Source organism: Protopterus annectens, chromosome 8.part0, assembly GCF_019279795.1.
Source record: "Protopterus annectens isolate FY-2018-M chromosome 8.part0, PAN1.0, whole genome shotgun sequence".
Taxonomy (NCBI): domain Eukaryota; kingdom Metazoa; phylum Chordata; order Ceratodontiformes; family Protopteridae; genus Protopterus; species Protopterus annectens.
Window position 1 is genome coordinate 344,546,103 of NC_056741.1, and position 14,723 is coordinate 344,560,825.

Here is a 14,723-nt window from a genome sequence, read left to right on the forward strand (position 1 = left end):
ATAAATTACCTTACAGAAAAAGTGAACGACCTAGAATATATATAAACTGTGTGTACAGATCAACCGCTCATTTCCCCTGTTGCCCCGTTAAAGTAAAAGTACCTCAAAAAGTTATTTGACTGTCTGGAATGGAAGTTCCAGAATGCAACACTAGAATGGCTGGGTTAAGGACTGCTAAGTGTTACTGCATTGAAAGCTTAACTCATTCCTTCTAGTACAGCACTTTTGAGTGTGTACCTTTAACTCCCAGTGGGTGTGGCTTGAGCCTTTAAAAAAATGAAATTATCACGTTACAGTTCAAACAAATATTCACTGACAGAGGTCAAATATCAATACAATTGTATTTGCCATCATGTATGCTTCAACACAAAATATTCTGATACATTGTATGTAGCATTGTTTTACAATTATTAATGCAAATATGAACAAGCAATATTTGATGCCTAGATGCACTGTAGGAGGTAACTGCAGAAACACCTGGAGGAGCACTCAGCTGTAATTAAGGCAGACCTCTTGATAAATAGAACAGTTACTGATGAGATAGACAGATAGATAGATAGATAGATAGATAGATAGATAGATAGATAGATAGATAGACAGATAGATAGATAGATAGATAGATAGATAGATAGATAGATAGATAGATAGATAGACAGATAGACAGACAGACAGATAGATAGATAGATAGATAGATAGATAGATAGATAGATAGATAGATAGATAGATAGACAGACAGATAGATAGATAGATAGATAGATAGATAGATAGATAGATAGATAGATAGATAGACAGATAGATAGACAGATAGATAGATAGATAGATAGATAGATAGATAGATAGATAGATAGATAGATAGATAGATAGATAGATAGATAGATAGATAGATAGATAGATAGATAGATAGATAGATAGATAGATAGATAGATAGATAGATAGATAGATAGATAGATAGATAGATAGACAGACAGATAGATAGATAGATAGATAGATAGATAGATAGATAGATAGATAGATAGATAGATAGATAGATAGATAGATAGACAGATAGATAGACAGACAGATAGATAGATAGATAGATAGATAGATAGATAGATAGATAGATAGATAGACAGACAGACAGACAGATAGATAGATAGATAGATAGATAGATAGATAGATAGATAGATAGATAGATAGATAGATAGATAGATAGATAGATATATAGATAGATAGAACAAGTATGGTAAGCCTGGGCTAAGGTCTTTCATTAGGGCTATTCATAATGGCAGTGGGGACAGTGGTGAGGACTGTCACAGAGGAGCTAGCTAGGACAGAAAAGAAGGTAGAGGGGCAGCAAGCTTCCACTGTTTGACAATGAGTAATAATATCAGAGACCTGGGAATGAATGAATTGGGTTGCAATGAATTTTTCTGAGAAATGAATAAAGCAGGTCTAGAGTATAACTTGTGTAAGACAGTTCAGATTACCCTAGGAAGGGTATAGCCCAACCAGAAAGAGGGATGTCTAACAATATCAAATAAAACTTGGACAAAGTACATGAAATTGGAGGTATAGGAAATGCTAGACAAGAAGGAAGAACTGCAGTAAATTATAAGTAAAGTGAGTCTCCTTGTCAGAGGGAATGAGTAGGTATCATCTATAGATGAGAAGGTCAATATAATTAAAATGACACTCAGGTCTAAACTTCTCTATCTAACTAGACACATTACAATCACGGGGGAGAAAAGTGCCATAATGCTATCTAGAAAATACATAATAGGTTAATTTTAGAAAGTAAGCCACCAAGTATAGTGAAAAAGTTGAAGCCAATGACTGAAGAGTGAGGTGGAGGGGCATCTTGCTTTGAATGCTATGCACTTTTGATATAGGTCAATGACATTGCAGGCAGGACTGATATAGGATGGAGATGGAATGAGTGGTGAACAAAATGTATGCCCTAGTGAAGAATGTAGGTGGAATTATACAGAAGAGATAGCAGAGAAAAGTCTAAGAAGGTATGCATCAAAATCATCACTAGGGGCTACATTATGTACATTTGAGGCATAATGGAGTGAGACCTTGGCAACTGGTCAACAGAACATACGTTAACATGAAATAAGGAGTGCATAATGCTAGAACAGGTTTTGAGAGTCAAGAAAGAGGAGGGCTAGAACTCTTCAAAAGAATATACCAGAGGTAAGGATAGGGTGATGGGGGCAAGAGAGGAACATTATTGTGCAGAATGGGAAACATGAAGAGGTAATTGTGGGGGCAGGATGATTTACAGAGACCAAGGGATGTTACAAGAGTTAGAGCTAGAAATGATTGGGAGCAAGAGGAAATATGGAAGGGATGACCAGTCAGACAGGAAAGAGGAAAGCTGAGACTGGAAGGGAGTGTGTCACATTATGTAGAAACTATGCTAATGCTGGCAGTCTATGACCTACAGCTGAGGCTGTCACAATGGTGGTATTCCACAATGGCTGGAGGTGAGGGATGATGTCAGATGCTGGAGATGCTGAAAACAGAAATCAGGAATTATTCGCACATTTTTGAGTTGTGACAAGGAGAAGGCCTGTGTGAGAGAGTAGTCAGGAATTGGGAGGAAATCTAAAGACTAATGATAAGGAACATGTGGAAGCCATATTTACTGGGGTTAGATGCAGATAAATAGGATGCCAGTACTGAGATTAGACACAATCTGAAACTTGATGTTAATTCTAGTAGAAGGAAGAAACACCAAATAACTTCATGGTGGAAGGAGACTGCATATAGTAGGGAGATAAACAAGCAGGAGGCCATCATGGATACCACCTGGAATATAACAGAAGTGAAGTTAAGGCAAGGAGAGAACAGATTGCCTATGTATGGGGAAGTAGGGAGAAAGAGTGACCTAGCAATTAACTGAAGCAGTGGAATCCATAGGGGAAGCTGAGATGACAAATGGCACCTGGAAAAGACCTAACCATGCAACCAGTGGCTTGGGGTATTTGTCTGTGAGTACTGGGGTTTCAGGTAGGAGACTCACAGAGGTGGGGGATGTGAAGTGGGGAGATAAGAGGGGACACTGTCAGAATAAACATGGCAGGAGTATATACTTCTCAGATAACATGTGTGAGCTCATTATATCTAAAGCTCACTGTTAGCTATTTACAATGTACTGGATGGATTATTTGTGCTTCTATATTTGAATGCAGGTGACTGAAAACTTACTAAGAATAATTAACAAAACTGCTTATCAGTCCATGAGGATGTAGTAGCATCTTTGAAATTCCAGTATCAAATAGGTGTCATTTGAAATTACAAAATATTCTATTAAAAAGGTCCAAAAATGAAATTATACTAGTAGGTGATGCCTTTATACATTGCTGAAAATATTGCTTAAGGTTGTTTGTAGCACTTCTTTACCTAATACATATCAAGAGGGAGATACAGTCTAATTTGAAAATTACTGGATGATTTGCTATTGTGTCCCAGGCTTCTTCAGAGTATAGGTTTGTTAATTTGTAGTACGTTTGGATGTGAGGTTATTTTAGTTACGGTTAAGTTTGCACATTATGACAATGAAATTGTGAGGCTGAGGTAGACAAGCAGACATTTTAAAATTAATCTCAAATGCATTTGAAATTACAAAATACTATATTTGTTTAAAAGAAGGTCCAAAAATGAAATTAAATCAGTAGGTGATGCATTAATCAATTTCTATAATTTGAAATTAGTTTTTTTTTAAGTTACAAAGGTGAAAAGCAAAACAGGAATTAGCAGTAATAGAGTGCATGGATTATATGTTCAGCTAGGATGGCAAATAGCGTTTGTCTTGGCATATGCATTTGCATATAATAATCAGATCTTGTAGAGTGACCTATATAGAAGTAGCACTGTTACTTTCATGTAGATATATGAGGTCATCAACATATAAAGCCGGATCCAGTTTAGGAAATTTGCTAAGTTAATCAAAAAGCGTGACTGTAAAATAGGTCACAGTATAGAGTCTTTTCTAACTTCTGCTTAAAAAAAGCTTGGTTCAGACATACAGTGTTCCAAAGCAACTTAGAAGGAATGATCTGAGAGGTAGCTTGCAAATCACCGAAGAGGAACCTTGACATTGCCCAGTTTTGTAAAGTGTTGTTAGGAGTAATATATGGAAACTTTGGAGAAAACACCTCAAAATGCAGTGCTGCTGTTATAATGACTTTATTTCTATGAGTATATCTTTCCAGTTACATAATAAGAGGTTTCAGTAGGATGGTATCTTTCATTAAAGCCATCTTTGGTGTGAGTAACACAACCTTATTTATGAATACAGTCTAAACCTGCCTAGATACTAAGATCTTGAGAATTTCAGTGAGGGATGGAAGGTTTGTAATGAGATGGAAGTCAGCTAAAGAGGTTGAACTGTAGAGATTACAAAACTGAACAAAATGTTAAAAAAGCAAAATAAAATAATTATTGCAATTTACAATGAAACAAATCAATTTCATTGATTAAGGAGACTTCTGCAGGATTTGGTGTTTGCCAATGACTGCTTTGCCAGTTAGAAGAAACAATGCAAGTGTTGCAGAGAGCTATCTTGATGAACTAAAACATGTTTTCCCATCTTCTCAGAGGCATACAGTATTGTTAGTGACACTATATGGAATGGCTTAAGAGATGATGATAGTTTCCCATTTTAAGAGAAAGTATATATATATATATATATATATATATATATATATATATATATATTTATTAAAGCCCACTCCCTGCACATGCTTTGGAATGATTCTTGTCACCAGTAATGATGCCAATAAAAAGGTATCTCTTCTCACCTGCATTTTCTCGATCATTTCAAATAGATCTGCAGTCTGAAAGAAAAGGAAAGTGAAACTTAGACAAAGGTTGAATAAATACAATATAAGGGCGGGAAAGGAAAGAGAAAGATAGTCAGAGATTGAATAAATATAATGTAAGGCTCACTGATATCCACATTAACAATTAAAAATCATGCAATAAAGAAGAAATTTAAGGAACTATTATTTGTTTTTCATTGCAATGCTGAAAAAAGTGCATTCCTCATATCCAGGCACAAATATGTACAGTGTGATTGCTTAGATATAGACCTACTGTGATTTGCTGGCTTTTCAGACGGCCTGTGAAAGCAGAATTAGTGCTTTTGTTCTGTATGTAAGTTTGTGAGAACATGTGTTGGCACATTCATATTTTCTTGGGTACAAAAGAAATCAAAAAGAAGGGGCTTATTAAATGTTTGAAGCTGTAGTCCTTTGAAAGTTGCAGACCAACCCTTCCTCACCTATTTCCTAAGTTGTTGGCTGTGCTCTGCCATTAGTAACTGAAAGTTGTCCTTCAAAAAACTAGTAAAGCAAATCACAGCTGCCTGTATGTGTGATGCTATATTTACTTTCTATTGTCCAAGCCATGTCATGCTACAAAGACTCAAATCCCATTCTGGGACTGGGAGAAGAGTAAGATTGAAAGATAAACTCATTTCAGCATGACAAATTATAAGACGGCCATTTTGGGGAAAGGGGCATTGAATTATAATTAACACTTAGAGCAAATTTGATATAATAATAATACACAGAATATCACACTGTAATAAAATATAATTTTGTCAGTTTCAGGGTATAGTTTTCCTTAAATTCATAAAAGGGTTATGAAGTAAGCATGTTATGTTTGAAAAACAAGGCATTTTTGCATTAAATGGTAGTCCCGCCATAAACTTAAGTAGATTTAAAATGTCAGTTTGCATTTTTATTTTCACCTCACCACAAACTTGAGGAATGTGAATTCTTAACAAAGTTAATTATATGATCCAAGTAGTTAAAATAAATAGAAAGGACAACACCCTTCTCCTAATGCCATGATTTCTTGCCACAAGTCTGTGTATAAAATATACCACCTCAGTATTATTATGTAATAAGAAGGAAACAGATCCTGTCTTGGTCACTAATGAGCTTGTTCTGAGCTGCTTACTGAAACTCAGGAAGAAGGAAACATTACACCATCGACATCTGCAGAGACTGGTAGGGAAACATTACACCATCGACATCTGCAGAGACTGGTAGGGAAACATTACACCATCGACATCTGCAGAGACTGGTAGGGAAACATTACACCATCGACATCTGCAGAGACTGGTAGGGAAACATTACACCATCGACATCTGCAGAGACTGGTAGGGAAACATTACACCATCGACATCTGCAGAGACTGGTAGGGAAACATTGGAACAAATAACCCCTTTACTGACAAACACAAATCTGCTCTTACAGGAGAATTCACTTCCTTATTCACATTCAACTAGCATTATCAGACTCAGAGTGTAAGAAATAAACCAGGTGCCAACCTGGCATCCAAAGAATTGCTATTTTTGAGGAGTTGCTTACAAAAGGTGCCCAAGGAATTCAACAAGCAGAGAGCCAGTCCCCCCATTAAAGGATCATTGCAATATGATATCTACCTTTTGCATGAAAGTGCTTAGTTATCTAGTAACATATATAAAAATGAGGTTTCTCACTCTCATTTATCATTTTCTGTGTTTCTCATACAAGGAACATCTACAATGTTTATAATCCTACCATAAAAAGGATCTGATATTGGTTAAGCATATACCTAATGTGTTTCTGCCAATATAAAATATATATTATTCTTTTCTCCAAGTGTTCAGGGGGCATACAGCTAACTTTAGATGCAAAATGCCCAGTGAAAATCAAGGGCAAGGTCTGGATAAATTTTAGATACAAAAATATGGAGGAAGACCAGCATAGAAATGTGAAAGTCAGAAGCACCTGAAAAACTACCAGCAAATTGGTCAAGGTCTCTTTCTACAAAAGCAGTGAAACAGCAGGCCTTTTCTGTCTCATATATACCTTGTGGTAAATAACATTTGCACCTGGAAGGAGCTGTACTGCTAGCAAAGCCCTTCTGTTTGGACAAACCTATTGTTGCCAGAGTCTCCCTTAAGTTCACTGATCATTACCAATGGGCTTCCAGCACAGACTATGGGTTTTACCCATCAGACCCCTACTACTTCCTGACTATATGTGAGGGGTGGTCACCTAGGCTGTCCTGCTCAGAATGGATAATACTCACCTTAAGAAGGTACCTAACCATAGCAGGCCAGATAATAATGGACATTATTTGTAGACCCTCATGATGTAAGACATGTTCACAGCTACCCAGTTATGCCTCTCCCTTAACCTGTCCATCATTACAGGGCTCCTTCTAACTCTGTGAAAGACAGCCACAATAATTCCATGGGTGAAGACACCACAAATGTTACAGAAATGTAGGCCAGTCATACTCCAGTTACCACTCTCCTAGCTGCTGAAGAGGGACGTGGCACAGCACTTCAAGCAGCACCTTGACCTGTTGCAAAAGAGAACCTGAAGTTACACTGGTAGTTGGTGCAAAGGGTTATAAGGCTATGAGCTGTATTTCCCGTGGTACAGGGTTTGATTCCCTCATTTGCCTACTGTGTAACTTTGAGCAAGTCCATTAACTAGACATTACTCCCACATTGCCTCTGGAAGGAGATTGTATGTAGCCTGAGGGCCTACCTGATTAACAGATTTGTATTATCCTTCTTTTTTTGCCTGGCATTTGGTGCCAAGGTAAATGCAGTGGTGGCTTGTCCTGTTGGACTGCAGGACTGTAGCCCCCACCCCACCCCCTCAGCTGAAAACCAAAAATAAAAAACTTTCCAAAACTGAGTGGAAACTCGAATCCAGACTGCTGTTTAACCAGTCTGGATTCAGAAGAAGGCAGCAGTCTCACAGGTGCCCCAGAAGTCTATGCATTTACAGCTGAATAGACTGGAAGGGGGTCAGACTGCAAGGTCTGCAGTCTGTGTTTGGAATGCACACATGCACTCCAGGAAACAGTTATGCAACAGGATGCTCCAGTTAACTATAACTGGTGACTAGAGTGAAACTCAAGTTCAAATCCTCAACCTTAGGTGCAGGTAGCAAGAAGCTGAATTCCCTACCCACCACCACTACTTGTGAAAAAACATTCAGATTTTTGCCTCATAGTTTTGTTTTGACTTTTTCCAGATTTCTTGTGCTCATGTGCTGCAAAGTTGAGAGATACAGTTGAGTGTCGGGTGGATTTTACAAGGAGCTAAGAGCTTCAGGGGAAGAGACGTTTAGTACTAATTATGGTGAGGTGGCTTGCATTGTTAATAGCACAACAGGTAGTGTACTTGCTTTCAATGCAGAAGGCTGTGAGTTCTACTCCCACAATATGTAGAAGCATTACTGTACTGTGTCCTACTTTTATGGGGGTGGATGCTGCAGTCCTGAGAATGTCCTCTTTGGCAGAGATACCTAGTAACTATGAACCTGTTATCAGTTTGCCATCCATTCCCTATTGCAATATTACTAGCTTATCATTTTTGTAATATAACATGGGCAATTTATTCCTCAAGCACAACAGGTACTTTATTTGTAGATGAAACCATGAAAGATAAAGTTGTGTGCTAGCAGCAACCTCTTCATTAGTTACAGATCTCTTTAATGTGGAATTATTTAGATGACTTTTACTTATGCAGAGATTGTGCATATTTACTGATACTGATGGATTGTAGAAGTTTGAATACACTTTTATGATGGAAATGTTCTGAATTGGGCAGTTTTGTCATTATTTGGTGCATGCATTTTGTTTCATTGTTTACTGGAAAAATGTTCAAAACAATAAATTTAAAATGCCCTCTAACAACTGTACTACATTATACAAGGACTATAATTTAATACAGTCAGGAAAGGAGTATCAAAGAACACATGTATGTTTTGTGTGCAAGGCGCCTATGATTTGAAAACAGCCCAAAGTTAATCTTTATCTGTCACTGGCCAGTTGTATTTCCTTTGAATGTGGGTTTCAAAGCTGTTTCAATGAATGTGAGTTTCAAGGGCAGAGAGGTTGTAATGCTAAGTCTATTTTCATAGTGAGACTGCATTGCTTTGTTTAGCAGAATGTCTATTAGTGTTTGTGCTGTTAAATTTCAAATAAAACTTTTAAATGAAATCCAAATCATCATAGAAGTAAAGCAGTATGCACATTACAGTGTTTATGGTAAATGGGGTGAAATAGCCAAATAATGGGACATTGGAATGGCTGCAGGGGGGAGGCCCCATTCGACCATGTGTTTGTGAGGGGGGAAGGGCGGCAAACTTAATGACAGCCCTGGCTGAACTATACTTCTCAACTGTCCAGATTTCCACAGAATTAATAGATTTTTGATTCTTATTTTTGATTTGTTCCTCATAAAATTGTGGTATTCTGGCAAATCATTTAGGAATGAAGTATCTAAATAATGACAGACACTGAGTTTCAGACTTCATACCCTTCAGAAAAATGCATGCTAAAGCAAGACCTGTTATTCTATCAGCTAAGTTTATATAACAGCAATTTTTAGTACTGTCTGTATGATCCCCCTATATATTTGGCCTTGTCCAGATTTCCTGTGTTAAGAGGTTGAGAGTTACATGCAAATAAATCACTTTATAGAATTAGGTATATCCAAACCTCTCAACTCTCCCTGAATTTGGTTCAAAATGTTGCTCTCCCCCTAATAATCCCTCTACAAAATAGCAATTTTGGAAGAAAATGTGGAGGGTTTATAATTAAGAAATAACTGTAATGATCAGAGTTATAGATTACTTTTATTTTAGAAATGCATGTAGATTCTCTTATTTAGTCAGCTGCTCAACTTAACAGTACCAGTATTACAAAGTGTCCCTTTCTTTGACAGGTTCCCAGCTGCATTATGTGACTATTTTATATTTTAGCATCACATTTTTGGTCCATTTTTCATAAAATTGTGGTTTTCTGGCAAATTAGTGTCAAATCATTAAAGACTGAAGTTAGAAAATAATGACAGACATTTGAGTTTCAGATTTCATAACCTTCAAAAAATTCATACTAATGCAATACCTACTATTCTATTATCTTTCTAAGTTTATAAGAGCAATATTTAAAAATTGTCCTTATTTTTGGACCTTTGTCCCACTTCTGTTTATAGCTTTGTCCAGATTTCTTGCTCTGAGGTTGAGAGGTATGACAAATGTGTCAGGGCCATCACCGTCAGCCAGAGACATTTTAAATTGTGACATGCTTGTTGCAACCCACTCCCCCATGTAGTGACTCTGGATGTCTCCAAGCAAGGCAAGGAGCAGTTATGCCGTGTAAGTGTGCAGAGTATCCCCCCATACCAGGTAGGCACAAGTACTACAGTGGCTTTTCATCTGTCCTTGATTTTGCAGAATATTCTGGTTTTCTGTTATATTTTTATACTGTTGATTTATGCTTATTATTATTCAGAAAATGCATGTTGTTGCATAGCCTGTTGCTCTGTGTTTAATTAGCAATGCTTTAATGACCATCAGGTAAGCTTGTTTGAGATTGTAAGATGCAAGTAAGCTTAAATAAGCATACTGTTAAAGGATTACCAGCATTGAAAGCCTTTTTGTTGTTGCCATGCAGAGAATATTTACATAACTAGATAACGTATAAGCCTTAGGTAGTGAAATGCATATGACAGTATTTGCAATAAAGCACAGGATTACAGTATTTTCAGAAGCTCACTACATTTGTTGGAGACTTTCAATCATCGTTGCAGGCTTTACCAGTAAACTAAACAGAATGCCAGTCTATCATGTGTGGTCCATAACCTGCGCAGTAATCCATTAAGCAATTTATCTTGAGCTTGTTTCTTGTCTGCTGTTCATTTTTTACTTTGATCATGTTTTCCCCATGAAACAAGTACATAGTTATTGTCAGGCAAGCAGGTCTTTTCTGGATAAGAAACATTTTTACAAGTGGGGGTATCACAGAGATTGCTACTTTCAGCATGTTACTTGGTACTTTTATAAAGCTGAATATAAATTGTAATTAGAACTGCAGTGCAAGGAGAAGTGGTTTGAGTTGAGTGCTGCTTGTTTTTTATGCTTGATTTTGACTGGCATTCCAGTAATGCATTTAAAAGTAATTTATTTTTTCATGCCTCACAACCTTTTGTTTCCATCTAGATATTAAGTAAGCTGTCATGTAGCCAATGCATTGAAATATTTTTTTTCTTCTACACTTTATTTTGTCTTGATTGGACTCTCATAATGATGGTTTGTCACCCAGGGCAGCGTATTTAAAGTCCCAGTTTTTGTGGTTTTGAGCATACCTCCGCCCCTTTCTAGTTGTCCACACCCCTCCCCATTGGCCACACCCATTCAACTGTCTCCTGCATCCCTCCCTTTGAGTTGAAGTCACCAGCCGCCACTAGGTAAAGGTTGTGAACTGGAGTTCTGAAAGTATAAGGTTTGATCCCTCACCCCTTGTTTGCCTACTGTGTGACCTTGAGCAAGTCACTTAATCAGACATTGTTCTCAGGTCAGCCCTGAAAATTGACTGTGTGTCCACTGGGCCTACCTGGTTAACAAATAGGTATTATTATTCATCTACACAGTATTCAGTAGATAGGAGTTACATGACAGAAATTAGTGTTGCTATTTGGTGTCTATATCATAACATCGACAGCTCAGGTTGTCAAATGCAAAATCATCGACACCTAAGCGTCGAACGCTTAAAATATTGAACAGCCACATCATTGAATTCTTTTCTTGGGAAGGAATTTAGGTGGCTGTCTGTAAACAAAATAAACAAACACATCCAAACATAGTGGGTGGCTTCACCCCCACACCCCCCCCGTATCTAAATATACCAACTTCAAGATACATTGGGGAAGGGCCAAATCCCTGATAACGGTCATGCAAATTCTTTCCTGAGGAATGAATTTGATGATGTGGCCATTTGCTGTTGTAAGCATTCGAAGCTTAGGTGTCGATGATTAAGCATTCAAAAACCTAAGCTGTCGACAAATCAATAGGAACCCGCTATTTGTGGGTATTTCCACATCTGTTAGATATGTCTTGCTGCTTTGAGTAGATATATTGTTTTTATATGTGTAATTATGCAAGCAGTTTTGTTTTCCTCAGTTTTTGTTAACCTCCTACTGTTTCTGTTTTTGTAGGCTGGATTTGCTTCTCACATCATATAGCTACAACTTGTCTAAGCTTTAACTTTCTTGACTTAAAAGAGTTTATCTGTCACAGTTATGCAATCCTCCAGAGCTAGCATTGATATGCTCCACTGACTGCCTTTCTCTCTCTCACTTTAAATAATGTTTGCCTTAAAGGGCAGCTAAACATAGAAACGAATGTTTATGATTGTATCATGGTATCTGTGCAGTATTAATGACACTGCATCATGCTGCGTGCTTACAGTTACTTTCTTATTTATTTTGCCCAAAATAGCATTAGAGGCTGCCTAACTGGCATGCTTTTTTTCAACCAGGGCTTCTTATTCTTCTTCTCACATTGTGCTTTGTGTTGCATACTATGCCATATTGCCCTTGCATTGCTTTCAGTGTCTGACATGAATCTAGAATGGCATCATTCTAAAGGATTGCTAAATCTTATTGTCACTGGATACATCTGATATTTATTAGCTGCAGTTCATAAGTAGGTATCTATGATCCTTTTCTTGTTAGAGATAGAAATGGTGACCAAATTAGTTGCTTATACAAAGTTTGTAAATGTGTTTGCATATTTAAGCTAGATGTTAGTGCTTAAAAAATATGGCAATCTAGGGAATAAAACAAACACCCTTTCCTCTGTCCCTTAATATCATGGATTCTTCACTGCACATAAGGACACAGAGACTACTTTGTTTGGTTTTACTTTGGGAAATAGAGTAGGTCTTCTTTTCATCTAACATCTGCATCAACTGTTCCCATTTTTTACACCACAGTACCGGGTGTCTAGCCTGATGTGGTTGTTCTTTTATAACTCACACCCATGACCACTTTGGAGTATCCTGTCCTCCTACTGCATTTCTATTACATGTAGGAGGAAACCAGTACTTATAGAAAACCCACACAAAAACAATGAGAACATGCAGTCTTAGAACATTCGGCACCCTGAGAATTGAACCAGAGAACATTTTCCTGTAAGGCAACAACACTACCCGCTGTGCCACTGTGCCAGTCTGCATGGACCTGAGCAGGTCTTATTGTACTTTAATTTAGCTGAGTCTCAAATACTTAAAAATAAAACTATTATGCTTTACATTCAGAAAATAGCCCCAATTATAAAAGCAATTCAGGATGTCTTTTGCCCAGGGCACATAAAATAGAAGCATTTTTTTTGTGCAAGGTCTGTGATACAGGCGGATGTTTCCTTGTCTGTAACACCAATAAGCCAGCTTTGACTATAAAACCTGAGTATTGGATGATCTGTTGGGAGGTAGGAGTGATGTCTGGAGACCATATTTACTATCTCTGGAGAAGGATGAGGAACAAGCTTGCCCATGTGTGAAGTAGGGGAAGGGACAAACTTGCCCATGCCTGCCTGGAGTATAGTGGGTAATGAATTTGCACGTCTGGAGTATGGTGGGTAATGATTTTGCACATGTCTGGAGTAGGGTGGGTAACAAGCTTACCCATGTTTGAGGGATGGTGGATAACAAGCTTCAAAAGTCTGTAGTAGGGTGGGGAATAAGCTTGCCCAAACTGGGAATAGGCTGAGGAACAAATTTGATCCCATCTGCAGTAAAACAGAGAACAACTTAATTATATCTGGAGTAGGGTGGGGAAACACAGTTGCACAAGTCATTTGCACTGCACATGTAGCACTATATCTTCAAGTATCATGTTATTATAAGGAGATTCTGGTGCCTTGGCAGACAGCGAGGCCAGTCAGATCATTATATGAGGAGATGCTAGATGCTCCCAGGATACCTCTAGAAACATTATTCATTATCTCTTTTGGGCAGCCTGTCCTGGTCTTGTACATTCATCTACCTTCTCTCATGTGGAATGCAACACTCACACCTCATGCCAGATGTCAATCAAATATTTCCTCATTACTGTCCACTGATAATTAATTATTACAAAGTACTGTTCTCATCTTAACACTAATCAGTGTTCAGCTTGTTTGCTTGCTGCCGATTATCATTTGTTGTTGTGAGATTCAACTTTTGTTTATGCCTTAATGCACATGAAATTAAAATGTAAAGAAAATGCTCTACCTGAAAAACAATTCTTTAGTTGCAAGAGCTATGCACATATATACTTGAATTTATTTGTCTGTTTGCTTCTATTAAATGGGCTAGTTCCACTGTGCTAAGAAGGAACTCAGGCAGCTGTTTGCCAGTCAGCCTTGTAAACAGTGGTCATTTCTGGCTCTTCTCGGTTAAAAAATTCACAACAGAGACCCTACAGTAGTGTTAGCCTTTTTTAAACTCCTTTATTGAATTATCACTTGTGACATAGGCACATTTACATTTATATAAAAGCAATCAAACTGTATTAACAAGCTAAAATTAACAAACATTATATGTTTCACATATGTTATATATCATATAACCTAAGCAACATTACAGTTTTTTAAACAACAAACATCTTTATTAAACCATCGCTTACAACATAAGCAATGATACATTTATATAAATGAAAATGAACATTTTAAATCACAAACCATACTGACACACTCCCAGTAGCAAACATTATACGTCATTTATAATCTACCCAATCATTTTCAGTTAAGCATTACATAGTTCATTTAAGTCCTGCATTCTTTTAATCCTCATTCCTTCCCTGTATATATTGTTCCCAAAATTCCCATTTTTTCTTATGTAGTTTGCTCCTACCTTTACTAACACAATCTCCTCCTCTTTCCCAAAGGTGCATGGGA

The 14,723-nt window shown here is 37.4% G+C and overlaps 1 protein-coding gene across 4 annotated transcripts in view; it reads right to left on the reverse strand.

The window, feature by feature from the left end:
* Nucleotides 1–14,723, reverse strand: part of LOC122808798 (rap1 GTPase-activating protein 1-like) — a 1,319,062-nt gene that overhangs the window by 644,986 nt on the left and 659,353 nt on the right. For all 4 annotated transcript variants that reach the window (XM_044079845.1, XM_044079848.1, XM_044079846.1 and 1 more), the window contains exon 4: nucleotides 4,788–4,823. In XM_044079845.1, coding sequence (XP_043935780.1) covers nucleotides 4,788–4,823 — 36 coding nt within the window. The remainder of the gene's footprint in view (nucleotides 1–4,787; nucleotides 4,824–14,723) is intronic.